At 34.4% G+C, this 19,430-nt stretch overlaps 1 protein-coding gene across 1 annotated transcript in view; it reads left to right on the top strand.

The window, feature by feature from the left end:
- Positions 1-19,430, top strand: part of Smp_000100 (filamin) — a gene marked incomplete at its 5' end in the record, with an annotated part of 93,364 nt that overhangs the window by 20,469 nt on the left and 53,465 nt on the right. The window contains 7 exons of the mRNA XM_018791450.1: positions 2,136-2,336; positions 8,022-8,159; positions 12,233-12,369; positions 13,565-13,685; positions 17,242-17,435; positions 17,525-17,785; positions 18,953-19,070. Of these exons, the coding sequence (XP_018645395.1) occupies positions 2,136-2,336; positions 8,022-8,159; positions 12,233-12,369; positions 13,565-13,685; positions 17,242-17,435; positions 17,525-17,785; positions 18,953-19,070 (1,170 nt within the window). The remainder of the gene's footprint in view (positions 1-2,135; positions 2,337-8,021; positions 8,160-12,232; positions 12,370-13,564; positions 13,686-17,241; positions 17,436-17,524; positions 17,786-18,952; positions 19,071-19,430) is intronic.

Genomic DNA, 19,430 nt, shown 5'->3' with positions numbered 1-19,430 from the left:
CCAGCTGACCAGTCCCAAATAGGACGAAACACGCGTCCTGGATTCCACTGTTAGCCACTATCCATCTTTGCTTATAATGCTTGTGAATTAAGGCTATATTGAGGCAATACGCACAGTATGCATATATGGCCAATAAGAGACTGATCGATTGTAATCCTAAACATCAGTGGGAAGATTCAAGTAAACAATACCAAGTGGCGAAGACGAGATATCCGTCTATCAATTAAGGGACGAGTATACTGCGCAGGAGTTTGCTCTGTTCTACTTTACGGCTGTGAAGCATGGCCATTAAGAGTAGAAGATACTCGTAAGTTACTAGTATTTGACCAAAGATGCCTTAGAAATTTCGCTCGCATCTGCGGGGATCACCGGGTAAGTAATAGTGAGGTTAGACGCAGGGTAATAAAGAATGATGGTAAATCAGTTGATGAGGTCATGAATCTTCATCGACTGAAATGGTTGGGCTACATGTTACGGATTCCTGAACGCCGACTACCACGACGCTCTATGCTGACTAGTGTAGGAGATGGTTGGAAGAGAGTTAGGGGCGGCCAAACCAAAACGTGGCATCAGTGCTTGAAGTCACTAACTTCTAGTCTGAGCCATGTTGGCAGATGCAGACTACTTGGTTAGGGTTCGCCTGACTATCGTAACTAATGGTTGGAGACTCTGTGTGACATGGCTCAGAATCGATCACAATGGCGTAGGTATATACACTCTTTATCTTCCCTTTAACCATTAGATTAAAATAGCTTCATATATGTCTTTCTTCCTGTACTATATCCTTATATACAACCTATCTTTTATGTATTGCCACTACTAAATTAACTACTTCTATGAATCCGGTGTTGATCTTGTTTTGCTAACGAGGTATGGCAACTTGGACCGATGCATATATGTGCCTGGTCCTACGTTGTAGCTGACTGACTGACTTCCATTCCTCTTAACTATAAGTAAAGCACATATTAACCATTTTTGTACTTTGTTTACACTTATGTTGTTTTTTTCTGTTTATGAAAAATTTCGTTTCTGTTGTCTGGTTTCATAATCTTATTTTTATTCAAAGTATTCAGTGATTGAATGAAGAATTATTATTGATATATTATCATCAATAGAGAATTATTTTGTTTCATCGTGTAAGTTTTTCAATATAATGATTCGATGAAATCTTTACCCATACTTACTTACGCACTGACATTTGTTATCCATCGTGGAGGAGCATAAGTCAATCACCAGCATTCTCTATCGAACTCTTTTCCTGGGCAATCCTTTCAAGTTCTTTCCAGTTGTTATACATCTTTTTGATGTCTACCTCCAATTCCTGATGCAGTGTGTTCTTCGATCGTTCTCTTTTTCGTTTTTCTTCAGAGTTGCAAGTTAACGCTTGCCTCGTGATGCAGTTTGATGATTTCCGAAGTGTATATTCTATCTACTTCCATGGTATTTTTCTGATTTCCTCCACAGCTGGGAGTTCGTTTGTTCTCTCCCACAGAGGCTTTTTGCTGATGGCGTTTGAAAAACGGACATTGAGTATCTTGTGTAGTCAATTGTTTATAAACACTTGTATCTTATTTCTAATGGTTGTGGTAGCTCTCCACGTGTCAGCCTCATACAGTAGAACTGTATTGACGTTCGTGTTGAAGATTCTGACTTTGATATTCGTTGACATTCACACATACGAATTTATTTAATTGCAGTGTATCAATTTTAAACAGTCTTGTATGATGTTGAGATATATCAATGGGTTTTCCCGATTTAACGCTTACTTCATTTCAAGAAGTTTAAATTTTGTGGGCGTTTTTGTAAATAATGTATATCTTTTAAATGAGATCTCTGAAAGATGCAATCATCTACAGATCAGCTGGTAACCAAGATGTATTTAATATTCATGTTTTTCTGTTTCAAGACTTTACTGTTGTGTCCGCGGACATACTTAGTAAACTTGGTACTTGGTTATTTACACTCAGATTCACAATTAGATTTGTATAAAGGGAACTGAATAGTACTTAACATCAGTTAATCAACAACTTACTTTATATCACTATTAAATTCTAGATATTTTGATTGAATCATGATTATCTAACTTGCTATATTTCTATTTGTTAACAAAATAATATTCATTTAATTATTCTTAGCTGCTGGACCTGGAAATGCGGATTGTGTAATTCTAGATCCTCATGGTCGACGTGATTCTATTAAACCTTTAATAACTCGTCAAGGTGAAGATAATTATCTTGTGGAATATACACCAAAAGATGAAGGTCTTCATTCAGTTAACGTATTTTATGCTGGTCAACAAATATCTAATTCACCATTTGGTGTGATGGTTGGTCCACGTAAGTTTTGTTTCAAGGATATATACAAATTATCTAATTTGACATTTTTGATTGTCTTGATGATAGTTTCCAGATTTCGTACAATACTAAATTTCATTAGTGTATAAACATTCTGTAGACGGACATAAAACATAAAACTTGCTTTGAACACTTGTTACATTACATTTTTGGTGTAAACTTATTCATACCACACTAATATAGTACATTATGAACGCATCTATGATTTCCACTTCTGAATCATTCAATCTTATTGATGACCACTGGAAAACCTGGAAGAAAACTCCTCATTCCAAACACTTCTTGCTAATATTAAGTTCTGTTGTGAATATATCCACGATATACAACAATTTACCTTAACATACAGTTAGTCAAAAGTGTACACTTTTGTATTTCCGATCATATTTCTAAAAGCTTGAAGTTAAAATCTAATACAATAATAAACAGTTTGATACTTCGAAATCTCATCAATAGCGGCCATATTATCGAAGTTCTTTAATCTTTTCAAATAACTAGCATTCAAAGTAGCATAGCTTTATCATATTTCTCAGAAGCAGCAACTATTTTTTAAAAAAAACCTAAATCAAATTTATGCCTTTAGAGGGAAACATCTGAAAATTTATCATTACCAAGGTAAAGAGACAGTTTTGATTGGTTTGTCTCCTGTGATTATTATCATTTGTGTTACTCTATACAACCTTCGCTTAGATGAATATTATTTCATTCAATTTAAAACTGTTTTTGTTACCCATACTGGACATTCCCTCACTTAACCCTTAAGATTTATGTAACTTCTTCAATTATTCTATGATTATCAGGATGAGATTGTTGAGATTGTTGAGCTTTTGATTGAAATCATTAGTCGATCAATGTTGGACAACCATTGAAAACGTGGAAGAACTGAACGGCCGTTTCGCCCTAGTATGCGACTCCTCAGCAGTGCGCATCCTCAATCCCACAAGTAGGATTCAAACCCAGGACTTTCGGTCTCGAGCGCAAACGCTTAATCGTTAGACCATTGAGCTAGGTGCTTGCCGTCTAGTGCTCCCAGGTTTTCAATGGTGGTTTAAGACTGTGCTGATGATGTTGTTCAGAATAAGTTCCACAACCCAATCATCCAACTCAAAGAACAAAACTCCATCAGAGTTTTCATTATTTACATTATATATATATATATATATATATATATATATATATATATATATATATATATATATATATGTCCTCTTTATTGTTATAACTAGTGGTTGAATTGTAGTTTATCCTCATATATATTACACATGTTCAATTTTCATTTATATTACATATACTTGGATAAATAGTTGAAATAAGTTGCATAAAATGTTGAATAATTACTTACTTACTTACGCCCACTACCCCTCGTGGAGGAGAACAGGCCGCACACTAGTATTCTCCATACATCCCTGTCATTGACAATCCTTTCCACTTCTTTCCAGTTAACATTCCTCCTTTTCATATGTGCTTCTATTTCCCGGCGTAATGTATTCTTCGGCCTTCCTCTTTTCCGCTTCCCTTCAGGACTCCAAACTAGGGCTTGCCTCGTGATGCACATTGGTGATTTCCTTAATGTATGTCCTATCCACTTCCAACGTCTTTTCCTAATTCTCTCTTCAGCTGGAAGGTGGTTTGTCCTCTCCCATAAAACGCTGTTGCTGATAGTATCCGGCCAATGGATGTTGAGTATTTTGCGTAGACAACTGTTTATAAATACTTGTACCTTCTTGACGATAGATGCAGTAGCAGTTCTCCACGTTTCAGCTCCGTACAGAACGACTGTCTTGATGTTCGTATTGAAGATTCTCACTTTGAAATTAATTGACAGTTGTTTTGAGTTCCATATGTTCTCATAGCAGTATAAAAAATAAATATACATGATTTTTATGATAAGCATCTTTAATATATCTGTTCGTTGTAATAATAATTAACTGAATATAATGACCAGAAAATTAGAATTGGATTGTAACTAGATTCGGAAACCAGGATATTCTTTTCGTCAGCTAGGTGTACATACATCGAATGTTTGTATTTCCCTTGGAGACTTAAACCCAATATATTTCATTTCAAATGCAATTTTGTTATTCAACGAACCATAGGATCTAAGCATTAACTAACATTTTCATATTGTATGAAATCATGGTTAAGTCTTTTGGGTTTTTACATTGTTTATATTAAGACCACCATGGAAAACCTGGAGGCACTGGACGGCCATTTCGTCCTATTATGGGAATCCTCAACAGTGCGCATCCACGATCCCGCACTCGTGAGATTCGAACCCAGGACATATCAGTCTCGCGCCAGAGCACTTAACCGATAGACTACTGAGCCGGTTTGTTTATATTAGTGGCTGATTTTTATCATTCTCTAATGGTATACATGTATCGTGAACAAATTATCTCGATAGGACCTCTAGTTACAGGTGTCTAGTAAAGTTGGATCTGTTCAGCATGCATAAATACCAGTATAAACTGCTTAGCTGTAGTCAATAATACCGACAAGAGAAAAAACCTGAACTCTTACATATAACTACAAGTTGTGTATTACTCTTAATAAGAAATTTGAAATAGAAGATGTGTGTACAGCCTATATATAGTTCGATTTTACGTCAAATATCATGTATATAAAGATAAGCAATTACAAAAAAATAGATGACGTAACCATGATTTTAAAAAATTTCGAAATAAACCCTTATGAAAAGGGAGTTGGAAAAAGGAATAAATAGAATTAGAAACAACAGTTGATTGCATGATTCACGGTAATCATTTGTGAAAGAGATTTGCTTTATACACAAGTTTTGAGCTTCTCAATATGCGACAACTAGTTCAGTGATACATAGCCAGAGAGAATGTTATACTTTTGATATTCTTTTATTAGTTGTAAAGATGACTTTCATTAGTTTTCATATATTAGTACCTTCATAGGTGTATATGTGACTGGATTATTTGAAATGTAAGACTGAAATGTAATTCATTTCTTACATTTACTAATGGTAAAGATGCTTATAGATATCGGTAGTGAATACCACTTTTTTCAATGAAAGTGAGCTTAAATTACCTGTCCTGTGTCCCTACTTAGTGATGTTAGATTGACAACATTTTGATGAGTCACTTTACGATTAAGTCACAAGCATCCACCACTCTTTGAAATAAATACGACTGAATGACAATATCAGGGCAATCGGCTCAGGATGCCGTATGCCAAACGGGACTGATAATTTGCAATCCTAAACATCAATGGAAAAATCATAACAACCAATATATATATATATATATATATATATATATATATATATATAATAGTGTTAAGTGAGAATTACGCAACTAGGTATACACTTAAATCCCTTAATTTTTAAACACCTTTTTTTTCTTAAAATACAATATTTTTGCTGTAAATTTACAACTTTATTCTTTCATATAGGACCACCACCAGTAGTACAATCTCCTGCACCTATAGTTAATCAAGAAGGTGTGCATCAATTCTTGTTGTTTGAATGAATGAATGAATGAATAATTTTTTATGGCTAAGCTTTATTTCTTCATTCAATTTTGACATTTGTTATGATCATTATTAAGTTACAGCATAGATCAGCATGACAGTAAATCATTTCAAAGTACAATTACATGAAGGTTGATAAGATAATCATCATTATTGATGGTCAGAAATGTAGAAAAAAAAGAGTTAATCACTATGCATGCAACCAAAATACTTCATGATTTAATATTGGCCGAAGAAATGTTGTAGCTTTAAACTGGTTGAAAAATAATAATATTCGCTTTGATTATTTTGATTTGATTTTATTATTTATTTTTATGTCAGTTTGGTTGGATTACGGTCGATGCTGCTTACTTCTTACAAACTCTCAATAGATTTATTTTGATCTAACTATTTTAAGTAATTTTTTAATGTTTCAAACCTAATCTAACAGAGTTTCTTTCATTAAAATGGTTCTTTTATCATGTATCTCTTAGTGCATATATCCCAAGTATTATGAGGATGCACACAATTCATTCTTAACGTCATAAGCAAAATGAAGCTCATTTTACCTCTGATTAGGGGAATCGTTGAAGGAGGTTATCCACCACTATAATGGTCAAAATCAAATGGTTAGAAGATAATATAGTAAGGCGATTAATGTGAATGCAAAGATAATGTAGACCACAGGAAAAATCAATGCACAGTAAAGGTCATCAGAGTGAAAAAATCTAATATTTGTTAAACACTCGTTAAATGAGTCTCACTTCTCTATGAAGTAGATGTTGACTGTTTTGAAGAGAAACGAGAGAGAAAGTTGCTCAATTAAAGCATATGGCTCAAAGAATACAGTACCACCAAAACATTATGAAATACACCTCTCTCTTAGTGGCAACAAACGTTTGATCAGTTCCTAAAAACTGAAGTAATATCGAAGAAAATTCTTGCCATTTACCTTCACAACATCTGAAGCGAACGATTCTCATTGAATCTGAATAATAATAAGATCATGTTAGAGGTTGAATATTTTTCATTGCCCAACTTATATAGTCCTTGATAGAAAAAGTTGAACATTTTATTTTCATTGGGGATTTCTGAAGATTGTAGAATTCTAAAAGTTTAAATCACTAACTGATCTTAGCTAAACCACCAGTATCAAACTGGAAGCAATAAACAACCATTTCATCCTAGTGCAGGACTCCTCAGCAATGAGCATCCACAACCTACTATGGGTAATCAAACCCAGAACCTTTGGTTTTGAGTGTAAACGTACTAGCTGGTGAGTGGCCTGTAGTCATACATGATGTGTAACAGGCGTAGGTAAGTAAGTAAGTAGGTGAACGTTCTACATGTAGACCACTGAGCCAGTATCCAACGGGTTTAATATCTAACTTCAATCAACTCCTCATATTGTACATCACTCATCCATTGCCTGCTGTTGATAACTTCCTCATACCCAACATGTTCAAACTCCACTAGCTTCTCACTAGAAATCTAAGAGTTGCATCTTGAAGCTGGGCACTAGTGTGCACATGATTATTACTAGTATAAGGGATCTGCAAAGATTGTAGACTTTTCAGAGTTATAATCATTAAGTAAACTTAGCTATTATTATCCAAAATGTTTGTAAATTCTTGTCTTCTAAACTTTTACGCATGATTTATTTCTAAACAAATTTGGTGTCCATAAAATACTGAAGACAGCAACGAAAGCATGAGCTAAAACGCTTGTCCAATGTTTTACTTTGTTTTATCAACTGGATATAATGCATATTAACGTCTCGAAAGCATGATCATTAACTGTGAAATTTACCGTATCTGTTTAAGAACACTTGTATACACCTTACCATACTTTAATTACAGCTCCGTTGCAAGCAACACAGTCACCTAGAAAAATGTCTCAACCACAAAGACCAGGTCAGAATTGAATAAATGTACATTAACTTCTTATTATTATTATTCCATAATATATACAGAATTCTGTTTCTTATATTCTTATCCGGTTACCTATCGTTTAAAACGTTGTTACTTGGTTAGTCGAAATAAACGATCAATGTTATATTTTGTAATAATATTACCCTTCAGACTGTTATATAAGTAGAAGTATTAAGTAGGAGAAAAGATCATTGCTCTGGATTATAGTTTTTTCTTTACATTAATCTGTAAATAGTAATTCATTTAAATATTTTGTTTTATTTAGCCTGTGATCCAAAACAAGCTTATGCCACAGGTCGAGGAATTCAACCTCAAGGTATACGAGTCAAAGATTTGGCTGATTTCAAAGTACATACAGAAGATGCTGGTGAAGGTCCACTAGAAGTGTCTGTAATTGCTCCAGGTAAGAAAAAGTAGATCTTTTTTTCTTCAGAAGTTCACATATTATTTGCTTATGTTACATTTGACTAATGAACACCCGCATAAATTAAGTGTGTGTAATTTGAATCAATACACATTTCTGTCTAGTTAGATCAATAAATTGAACGATATTATATATGTTTCCAGGTGGTCACACCAATAAGCTATATAGTATTTCTAAATTACGTTTTGTATTTTCAAGGTTTTTTTGTTCTTTGTTATATCCCAATGAGAATAATGAATGGTAACTGTAGGGATCTATTTATGGACCAATACTATACATATATTTTCATTGTGTAATTGTTAAGCAACTAAACTACATATATTCATATCCCTTTTATTATAAGCTTTATTTTGACCCATGGACTATTATTATACGATCTACCGTTCTTAAGCTATACCTAGTTTATTAATTACAGTCTCCCATAATCACACCCACTTTTGGCTAGATCTTATAGGAATGTTGTTTTCTATTTTATGGTCTGTTTGGTTTGTATATAAGTATATAAACGAAGTATGATTGAAATACATGGTTCATATCGCAGAGGCTGAGATCGGTGTTCTGGACTCAACAGTCAAGGCTAAGAAGGACAGATAAAAATTCTATATTGCTCGTACGGGTTTATGCATCATTTGTCCGGTCGATAATTCCCTGTTTTCTAATTGGCGGTATCAATACGTTATATATTGATAGGGCACTAGGCCACAGGTTATAACATTCTTGATTTAGTTCAAAACGTTAAGATAAAATCAAAAATTCTTTAAAAATTAAACATAAAATCATACATCCCAACATCATAATCTGATTTTACTAAAATGAGATAATTCCATTGTATCCTAAAATAGGTACGGTTAATAATATGTATTATTAGACTCCGACTCAGTGTGTCAGCATTACATCACTTAACATGTGAATTAAAAGTATTACACTTAATCATGTATAGAGCCGTATATTACTTAATGATTTTAAACTAGAATGAAATAGCTATCCTTTTTTCTTTGTATCTTTTAAAAGTTCCTTAGCTAATATTAATCGGTAATGAAAACTGGTTTAAAATATAAAAATTTATTTATCTTTAACAGAGCACCAAGCGACTGTTAGAAAGTTGTTACTTATTATTAGTAATAATAATAACAATTAAAAGGGGTTTTGTGGAGATTTTAATATTTTCATAGTTAAAATCATGAGTCAATTGAAGCGAGATCACTATGGAAAACCTGGAGGCACTCGAACCCAGGACCTACCAGTCTAGCGCCTGGGTTCGAATCTCGCGAGGCGGGATCGTGGATGCGCACTACTGAGGCGTCCCATAATAGGACGAAACGGTCGTCTGGCAGTGCTTCCAGGTTTTCCACGGTGGTCTAGCTTCAATTGACTCATGATTTCAACCATGAAAATAATAATAGCAATAGCCTGATAAACCTACAAACCTATCCTAAATATTATCATTATCCATTTCAATTTTACAATAAACTACTTTTTATTACATAAGATTGTAGTGAACAATAATACGGATGGGGACAATTGAATGGATTTAAGCAAAACACTACAGAATATCTCATTAAATTATGAGAACCATATAATGAACAGTTAATTTGCAAAATGACAATCAATTGTCTCAATTTGACTGTTTCTTCCGCAAACATCCGTCCATAGTCTCCGATTATAATTGTTCATGCATTTTCGTACCGATTGCGTGCCGTTTCCGTTCTCTCCTTATCGATCTTCTACTGAAATACATTCAATGCCCGACCATCACCATATACTACTTATGTGGATATCAGTAGCTCACACCACAAGATAACTTAGATGGAATAGTTTTATTTTCTTAATTTTATCTTGTCGTCAATGTCATAAATGAAAGATTATAGATTTTTCTAGTAGATGAAGAACATATTTCATCCGCTTTTGTTCTTAAAAAACCCATCTTTTCAGTAATACAGGAAAAGAGAGAAAAAGTAAATGCGTTATAAGAATGTTTTTATTACTAGTAAATTCATTATTACCAAGCATCGTCATCAAAAATTGGATAAGATTTAGTCTACTGTATTGCGTTTTGTTTAATATTGTTACTGATACGGAACTATCTTTCTTCTTTATCTCCAACATTTTTTTCTTTAAAACCACGAAAACAAAACAAGGAATAACAGAAATATTGACCAATAATGGTTGGTTGTTTTTTCAGGAAGCAAAGATACTGGTGACATAATTTTATGATGTATTGAGAAAAAATTGTCAAATGATGTAATTTTGGGTATTATATGATGTAATATACAATTTATATACATCTACCTTTCATTTGATTATTAAAAAAGGAAATCTTACGAAATCAATTTAACAGAGTATTATTAGAACGGGGTTTTGTGGAGAGTTTAGCAACTTTATATAGTTGAAATCATGAGTCAATTGAAGCTAGACAACCATGGAAAACCTCGAAGCACTGCTTGACGGCCGTTTCGTCCTATTGTGAGACTCCTCAGTAGTGCGCATCCACAACCTCGCCTCACGAGATTCGAACACAAGACCTATCAGTCTCGCGCGCGAGCGCGTAACCACTAGACCACTGAGCCGGCATCTAACGGTGTTAATGTCTAACTTCAACTAATCCACGGAGTTCAGCAACCATTCACCATTGTCTTCAGTGAGTTGATATCTCCCAACAGACCTGGTTGAACTCCACTGGTCACTGCTTCTCACTAGAACCCCAGGAAATGCATCATCGCGCCAGTCACTAGTGCTGAGGAGTCCTACAATGGGATGAAACGGCCGTCCAGTACTTTCAAGTTTTCCATGGGTGATCTAGCTTCAATTTGACTCATGATTTTTCAACTAACAATTAGTATTGTTAATTTATTCATTAATTTATGAGTGATTTAGTTTTTTTCATGTGTTTATTTATGAATGGTATTCATTATGTATGAAAAGTGTACTGAATCCTTTTTGCATATACATAGATGTATTGATATATAACTGTTATGAATTTAATCATGTACATCTTTCTGGCTATTAAACTGTAAACGCTCGTGTAATATTCACAGTAATTGTGAGTTATGCTAGTTAATATGACTCGGAAATGGTCGTAAGGTTGTAGATTCATTCACTTTTTCTCTCGTCTTAGATTTTAAAGTTTAGATTTTTTCGGATACTTTAGATTCTCAGAATTCATTTTATCTTCTTGATTCATATTGTCTGTGGTTGATTTTTTCTACTATCACTGATACTTTTACCAAATCTCTTATTCTGGTAATAATCCAAATGGTTACATATCGCTGTGATGATATGATGTGGTAACTTTAACTGATACATGTATGTGTCAATTTCAGTAAGCCAATTTAATTATAACATCATTTAAACGTAAACCGAAACAGTAACTTATCAGCCATACTGAACGAAGACAATGTTACGTCGACGACTGAACTATGTTTGAGATTTTTCCGGAATGTTATCAGTATAGGGTTGTGGAGATTGTTGAATCCTAATTCAGATCACTAGCTGATCAATGTTAGATCACTATTGAAAACTTAGAAACATTAGAAGGCCGTTTCGTCCTGGTTTGGGACCCCTCAGCAGTACGTCGTGACCAGTGGAGTCCAACCGCATCGGGTGTGGACTGGTTGAAATTGGACATCAACACTGTTGGATGTTAGCTCAATGGTATATAGGTTATCCATCCGAGCCCGAGAACGCAGGTCCTGAGTTCGAATCCCGCACGTGAGATCGTGGATGCGTACTGATGAGAAGCCCTAGACTAGAATGAGACGGCCGTCAAACGCCTCCGGGTTTCCAATGGTCTAACACTGATCAGTTCATGATCCAGTCTGAAGTGGTTTAGAAAGATACTTTTAGAAGGAGTTACTTCGAAATTTCCAATATTACATACTATTATCACTACGAACCATGATATTCCTCCTCTGGTGACGTTAGTTTTTCCGGACCGGTTTATTCCGACCGATAATGGAAGCCTCTCAATTAGCTAGTTGAAAGTAGCACTACCAAAACATCTAGTTGGACTGATAGTTATCATTGTCGTTCAATTTTTTCTCGTTGACATTTAGATGGTAGAGGAATTCCTTGCACAAGTCGAAAAACTGGTGCCTATTTGTTCGATTGTAGCTATACACCACAAAGACCAGGTACACATCAAGTTAATGTTCGATATGGTGGAGATCATATTATGCTAAGTCCATTCACGGTAAGTAATTTTAAAAGATATACTTTCCATTGAATACATTTATTTATGTCAAGACATAGAAATGAATAAAATCTAACATGTACAATATGTTTTCATTATTATTGACCTAGTTATAATATAGTCAGTCTAAATTCACCAATCATAATTTACTTTCACTTCGACTCCTTCAAAAAAGCATATTATTTTTGTGTAAATGAAAACAAAACAATTCGAGTCTGTGACGACCGCTTTAGAAAACAGTGCTTCAGAAATGCCAAATAAAACTGAAGAAAAAGGCTTGAAATATTGATGAAACACCTGAACTATTATGGTTTCATAGGTGAAGTACAAGTTAATTAGTTATTCTGGACATGTTTAGCCGTTTGAGAAACTATTTGACCAAAGGATGTATATAGTTGAAATCATGAGTCAATTGAAGTTAGACCACCATGGGAAACCTGGAAGCACTGGACGATCGTTTCGTCCTATTGTGGGACTCCTCAGTAGTGCGCATCCACGATCTCGCATCGCGAGATTCAAACCGGCCCAGTGGTCTATCGGTTAAGTGCTCTGGCGCGAGACTGGTAGGTCCTGGGTTGGAATCTCGCTCGCGTGAGGGATCGTGGATGTGCACTGCTGAGGAGTCTCACAATAGTACAAAACGACCATCCAGTGCTTCCAGATTTTCCATGGTGGTCTAGCTTCAATTGACTCATGATTTCAACTACAAATAAAGTGTGTATTTTAAGGAAAATAGCTCTGTTGTTACTTAATTGCATGTATTGACAAAATGGACAGATTTATAATGATTAGGTGGTAAATACAAATCACGTTTTTTTGTTGGTTGTTATCTAAACTAGTGACATGACTTAGAATCCATCACATTGGTGCAAATATATTCACTCTTTATCTTATCCTACATCTTGAGCTCCAGGAGTCTTTCGTATATTCCTTCTTTTCAGTTTATATCCTCAATGTCTAACCTTTCTGATTATCAGTTCTGCAAAATGATTTTGATTTCACTATTAATTTTGTCGATTTCATTTTGTCGTGTACATGTGGTATAGCTCCTCAGGTTAACGTATATTTTTACAAACCTCTATGTTAATTAAGATTGACTGACCCACTTATTTGATTCATGTATACAGGAATATGACTTCTAACTGACAGTAGTATTTATAAATTTCAATATTGTTACCATACGTATGAATAACAGGTGGAAGTTGCTCCTTACAAAGAATCCCGTATAAGAGCATTTGGTCCAGGTCTCGTTGGTGGTGTTGTCAATAAACCAGCTGTTTTCGTTGTGGAAACAAATGGTGAAACTGGAGCTCTAGGTAAGTTGTAGATCTATTTCTTATCGACTCCTTGTTACTATTGAAATAACAACAACGTACATATGAAATGTTATTCCTATAAATGTCTGAGGTTTATTTAGTACTTTGTATCTCATGATTATGAAACCTAAACAAATAATCAGTAAAGTGATAAAAACAGTAAATAAATCAATGTTTTTACTAGCTACAATAGGTAGACTTTTGGTGACAGTGAATTCTCACAGCTCAGTGGTTTAGTCAAGAAATTTAGATTATCTCATACTTGAAGTAGTTCCTGATCATGTCGAGAATGACAATAACTTGACTTACATTATGGATTGATCGTTGTTAGACAGCTTTTGGAAACCAAGAATTCAGATATATTCACCTAATGATCCCAACTCAGTGGTTTAGAAGTAAAACATATGTATGAGATCAGAGGTTATAGGTTCAATCGCCAGTGAGTTCGAGGATTCCCAGTGTTAAGTAGCTACATACTAAGAAGAAGCAGCTGTCCAGAGCCTCCTCGTTTTTAATAGCCTAAATAAAATCAGCCCGTGATGTAAAATATGAAAATTTAACAATATCCACAAACCTCCAATGCGAATAATAATTTACTTAACATTTTGCGTTAAGCAAAATGAAAAGAATTGAACCTTCTTCCAATTAGCATCATGAATGTAATGTCCATCACAAGGAATCAGTGCTTCATGTGATCTTATTTTCACACTATACCATCTTAACTATTTCATAAGACAATGCAGTCTTTATTATCAACCCTAAATGATCTAAGTACCAGTTCCATCAACATAGTAAAGATATAGTTTTGAAGATTCACATTTTGTACGTTGCCAAGAAAAGAGGATTTCTGGGGACGCTGTCTAACCAACTAACACTCAAACGCAGTCTGCCCAGTGTCGAGTCATTTAAACTAATGATTACATTGCGATTCCACCGATCGAATTCGATCAAATAATTCCACTCATTTAGTTCCTTTCACAAATTTAGGTAAAGCAATAACTATATTAATTTCTGTAGATAATGAATTTCATATATTTCATTGCTGTTGATCCGGTATTTATTTATTTATTCATTTATTTGAACACATAAATATTGGTACAAGAAGGCACGAAATATACATACGCCACATTTGATTCTATTTGTGTGTGCGTTGTGATGCTCTCCAAGTATCCAGACCTAAGCAGGTAGTTTTCTTAGAGGGCTACTCCCTGAGCCTTTGACCTAAAGGTACGATCCAGAAAGCAGTGGAACAGCGTTAGGAGATGCAGTCTCATGGTGGCCGGTGACCAATAATTGGTTCACGCCCAATTTGTTCCTTTAGGATACGGGAGCCCATATACACCATTGGTTTGGAGTCAGGGTTTTCCAACTCCCCTAAGTGCATTCTTCGTGTCCGCTGACCCGGTTAAAGCGCCGGACATTCGCTTTTCGTCTTCTCAATTTCGTAGAAAAACCCCAACCGCAAGAAAGCAGTGGGTACGACTTCCCTGTCAGTGTCTGCATAGACGTGACGATGTGGCAGCATTTGGAGAAGGGGGAACTGACTCTCCCACCCTCTACCGTACTAGGGCATTTGAGGGCCTATGTAATAACTTGTATTTTTATAATAATCTAGAAGAACATGACACTAGTTACTCTTCAATGATTAATCAATACAAAGGTATATTCTATGTGTTTTTTTTACAAATGAATGGAAGCTAGCCTTTTGAAATCCGTGAAAATATATAAAAATTATTTTCTTGTTCCTGAGAGCCTTCGAGGCATAATGTAGTTTTACTCAGCTATTATAATAGATAAATGAGCAAGCATAATACATCTACTAAACCTTATAATCAGTAAACAGACGATTTCATATGAATTTAATAAGTCCTTTCATTTAAAAGGATAGATTTAATCTCAAGACAGATTATTTTGTAGATAACCTAAATAGATATCATTAATAAACAACAAATTGCATGCATTAAACAGACATTACTTTTATCAGAAGGGGGGTTTTGTGGATATTGTATTAATTGTATATAGTTGAAATCATGAATCAATCGAAGCTAGACAACCATGGAAAACCTGGAAGCACTGGATGATCGTTTCGTCCTATAGTGGGATTTCTCAGTAGTGCGCATCCACGATCTGGCCTCACGAGATTCGAACACAGGACCTATCAGTCTCACGCGCTAGCGCTTAACCACTAGGCCACTGAGCCGGCCGGCATCCAACGGTATTAATGTCTAACTTCAACCAATCCACAACATTACTTTTAAACAAATTTTATTGTTCACATGGATATTATTCAATATGTATAATATTATAAAATGCAACCATTAATGTTATCTATTTATTTTTAAAATTTTAACATTCTGATTATTACTAATCATTCATTATAACTTTCTTTTCAATCATAACCCTTCCATCCAACTGTAATCATGCATATTTAAATGTCATCTAGACTTAGTAATGAATCATATAAACTTCTGGGTTAATAGAAACTATACTTAAATATTGAAATTTGTGAATATATTCTAAATCAGTATCTACTTTAATATGTTCAGTTCACTTCAATTGGTAATAATATAGACACTGTCCTAGTGAATTATCAAAGTTTACATACATTCATGCCTCATTTAAAAATCAACTAAATTTCTCTTAAACTGTGTATTTATACATTAGTATATGTCATGCATACAGATAGGGTGTAGCTTCAAAATGAAACAGTCTCTTGTTTTTTCTAGCCTAAAATGTCTGTTACAAGTTAACATACTTGAATAAACTTATATAGATATATATATCTATCTGTGACTGTCCTACCCGTTCGTCGAGTATAATATTCCTACTGGAAACAAAAAAAATATATGGGCTAGGTACATGTTTCCTGAATGATAATGAAAATTCACTAAACATATTACAGATAAAATTCGTCCATCACAAATGCTTATTTTGTTTTTGCTTTTTCTTGGAGGGAAGGGTAAAGATTTCAAATCATCTTGTCTTCTACCGGAAGTAATATTAGGTGTGAGTTATAAAAATAAACATAGAGATGACATACAATTAGAATGTAATACATTTTTGTAAAAATTTAGTAATTGACATGTAATTGTACAATTTGGATATGTACATTGTAATGTATATTAAAACTTTGGATAGCATAGAATATGATAATTCTCATACCATATCTCGCCAGGCGGGATCGTGGTTGCACACTACTGAGGAGCCCCACAACAGAACGAAATGGCTGTCCAGTGCTTCGAGGTTTTCCAAGGTGGTCTAGCTTCAATTGACTTATAATCTCAACTACATGAAATTACTTAAATCTCTACAAAACCCCCTCCTGATATCTTCTTTTGAAAGAATTTAACTCATGAATTAGAATTAAAATAAAATAATTTTACAAATAAAAAATTGAACATAAACTATCTATCAACTCCATTCAAAATGTCGTGTGAAACCAATTAAAAGACAAGATCTATGGAAATCTTCTACACATCATAATGTACAATACCAACGATTGTACAATAATCCTAGTGGAACTAATTTCTAATTATTTTTTTCATTTCATTTGAAGGTTTTTCAATTGAAGGTCCAAGTGAAGCAAGAATTGATTGTACAGATAATGGAGATGGATCAGCCACTGTAGCTTATTGGCCAACAGCTCCTGGTGAATATGCAGTTCACATTTTATGTAATGATGAAAATATACCAAAATCTCCTTTCATGGTTCCAATTGAACCAGATATGGGTAAATGTGATCCTGAAAGAGTAAGTCACATATAGAGTATATGATACTTTATTCACTAATTAGTCGATAGAACATAAAACTAATTGTTTTATTTTAAATTCTGTAATAGGTTAAAGCACATGGACCAGGTATAATGCCAACTGGGAACGTTGCTGGTCAACCAACTGAATTTACAGTAGATATTAGAGATTCTGGTGGTCCTGCCCCATTAACAGTTGAATGCAGAGACAATGAAGGTGAACCAGTTGCACTGAAAGTTCGTGATAATGGCGATGGTACTTATACATGTAGCTATACACCTAAAGTTCCCAAAAAACACACAGTTCTTGTTTCCTACGGTGGAGTCAATATACCTAGAAGTCCTTTCAGAGTAGGTTTTATTCCTGATAAGTTTAAATTTGAAGAAGGATTGTTTAGTTACAATATATATTTACCTTATTCAAATGTACATAACTTGCAGCGAGACTATAATTTATGGAGGAACCAATCAGATTCACGATAACACTCAGTGGATTAGAAGAAAAATCTATTCACTCGTTTGGCTAAACACCATTTTGGCATTTTAGCTGATGTCAGTTCATGATAAAAACATTAAATCTAATTCCTAACCCTAACCATCAACTGTAAATCGTAATCCTTATTCTTCATACTAATATATAACCCTCATTTGACCCTAGTAAGTAAGTGCAGATTCCAAGGTCATTTTAGAGTTGCTCAAAAGTCATATATAAATTATAGTCTTACCTATTTCGTCAACATCTCGCTGAAATTCCCGTTACCAATACCTCTTTTGTTATAATTTAGTCACTAGGATTCCATAAATCCTTTTCTGATTAATATTTATATTCGTTTATTGGAAATCTATGTCAATAGTCCATGTAAACTGTATTCTCTTTTTTAAAAGTTAATTCTTCATCATTCTATGATGTGCTCTTGTTTCAAAAACTAGTTTTTACTTTAAACTGATTTCAACTTAATTCAATTAGTATTGTTTGTTTGAATCTTCCCATTGATGTTTAGGACTGCAACTGGTCAGTTTCTAATTGGCATATGTGCATACTGTGCGTATTGCCTCAATATAGCCTTAATTCACAAGCATTGTAAGCAAAAATGCACTCAGTTATCCACTCAGCCTATCAGGACTCAGTAGGTGAGTAGATAACGCGAGGTCGTTTGAAGCGAGAGGTAGTGGGTTCGAGTCCCAGAGTGAACATCAATTCTGAGACGCAGGCACATCCAGCTGACGAGTCCCAAATAGGACGAAACGCGCGTTCTGGATTCCATTGTTAGCCACTATCCATCTTTGGTTTCAACTAAATTTATGTGAGATTTAATTAAGTTGGTGAATTGATAACCAATCACTTAGTATTTTGTTGTTAACTACTTTTCTTTTGCCGAGATTATATATATTACTTGTCAAATGTACTTTAGATTACATTATCAAAAACATAAGAAAATATTTAATTCATTTAGGTTAGCAATCATTAAGTTTCATGTTAAATCTATGAATTAATATATGCCTGTTTATTATCATTAGGTTGAAGTAGCTGAACCTAGTAATCCAGGAAAAGTACGCGTTTTTGGTCCAGGTGTAGAAAATGTTACTAGAGGTCAACCAACCTATTTCACAGTAGATTGTAAACAGGCTGGACATGGTAAGATTCCCCTATTACATTTTTGACTTAATTTTTGTGTTTTTTTTAAAGAGTTTAATTTGGCTAGAATTCTTGGCAAAGTCTATTTTATTGAAATGGATGTTTGTGATTATTATATGTTCCAATATTATATAGTTAAAATCATGAGTCAATCGAAGCTAGATCACCAAGGAAAACCTGGAAGTACTGCTCGACGGCCGTTTCGTCCTATTTTGGGACTTCTCAACAGTGCGCATCCACGATCTCGTCTCGCGAGATTCGAACCCAGGACCTATGGTAGGATTAAACTATACTGCCGAGCCAACCAGAAGCTTTCGCGGGTTTTCAAGGTCACGGCGGTAAGTTCGGTACCTGATGCTT

Source organism: Schistosoma mansoni (assembly GCF_000237925.1).
Source record: "Schistosoma mansoni, WGS project CABG00000000 data, chromosome 3 unplaced supercontig 0044, strain Puerto Rico, whole genome shotgun sequence".
Classification (NCBI taxonomy): domain Eukaryota; kingdom Metazoa; phylum Platyhelminthes; class Trematoda; order Strigeidida; family Schistosomatidae; genus Schistosoma; species Schistosoma mansoni.
This window is presented reverse-complemented; position numbering and strand designations above follow the sequence as displayed.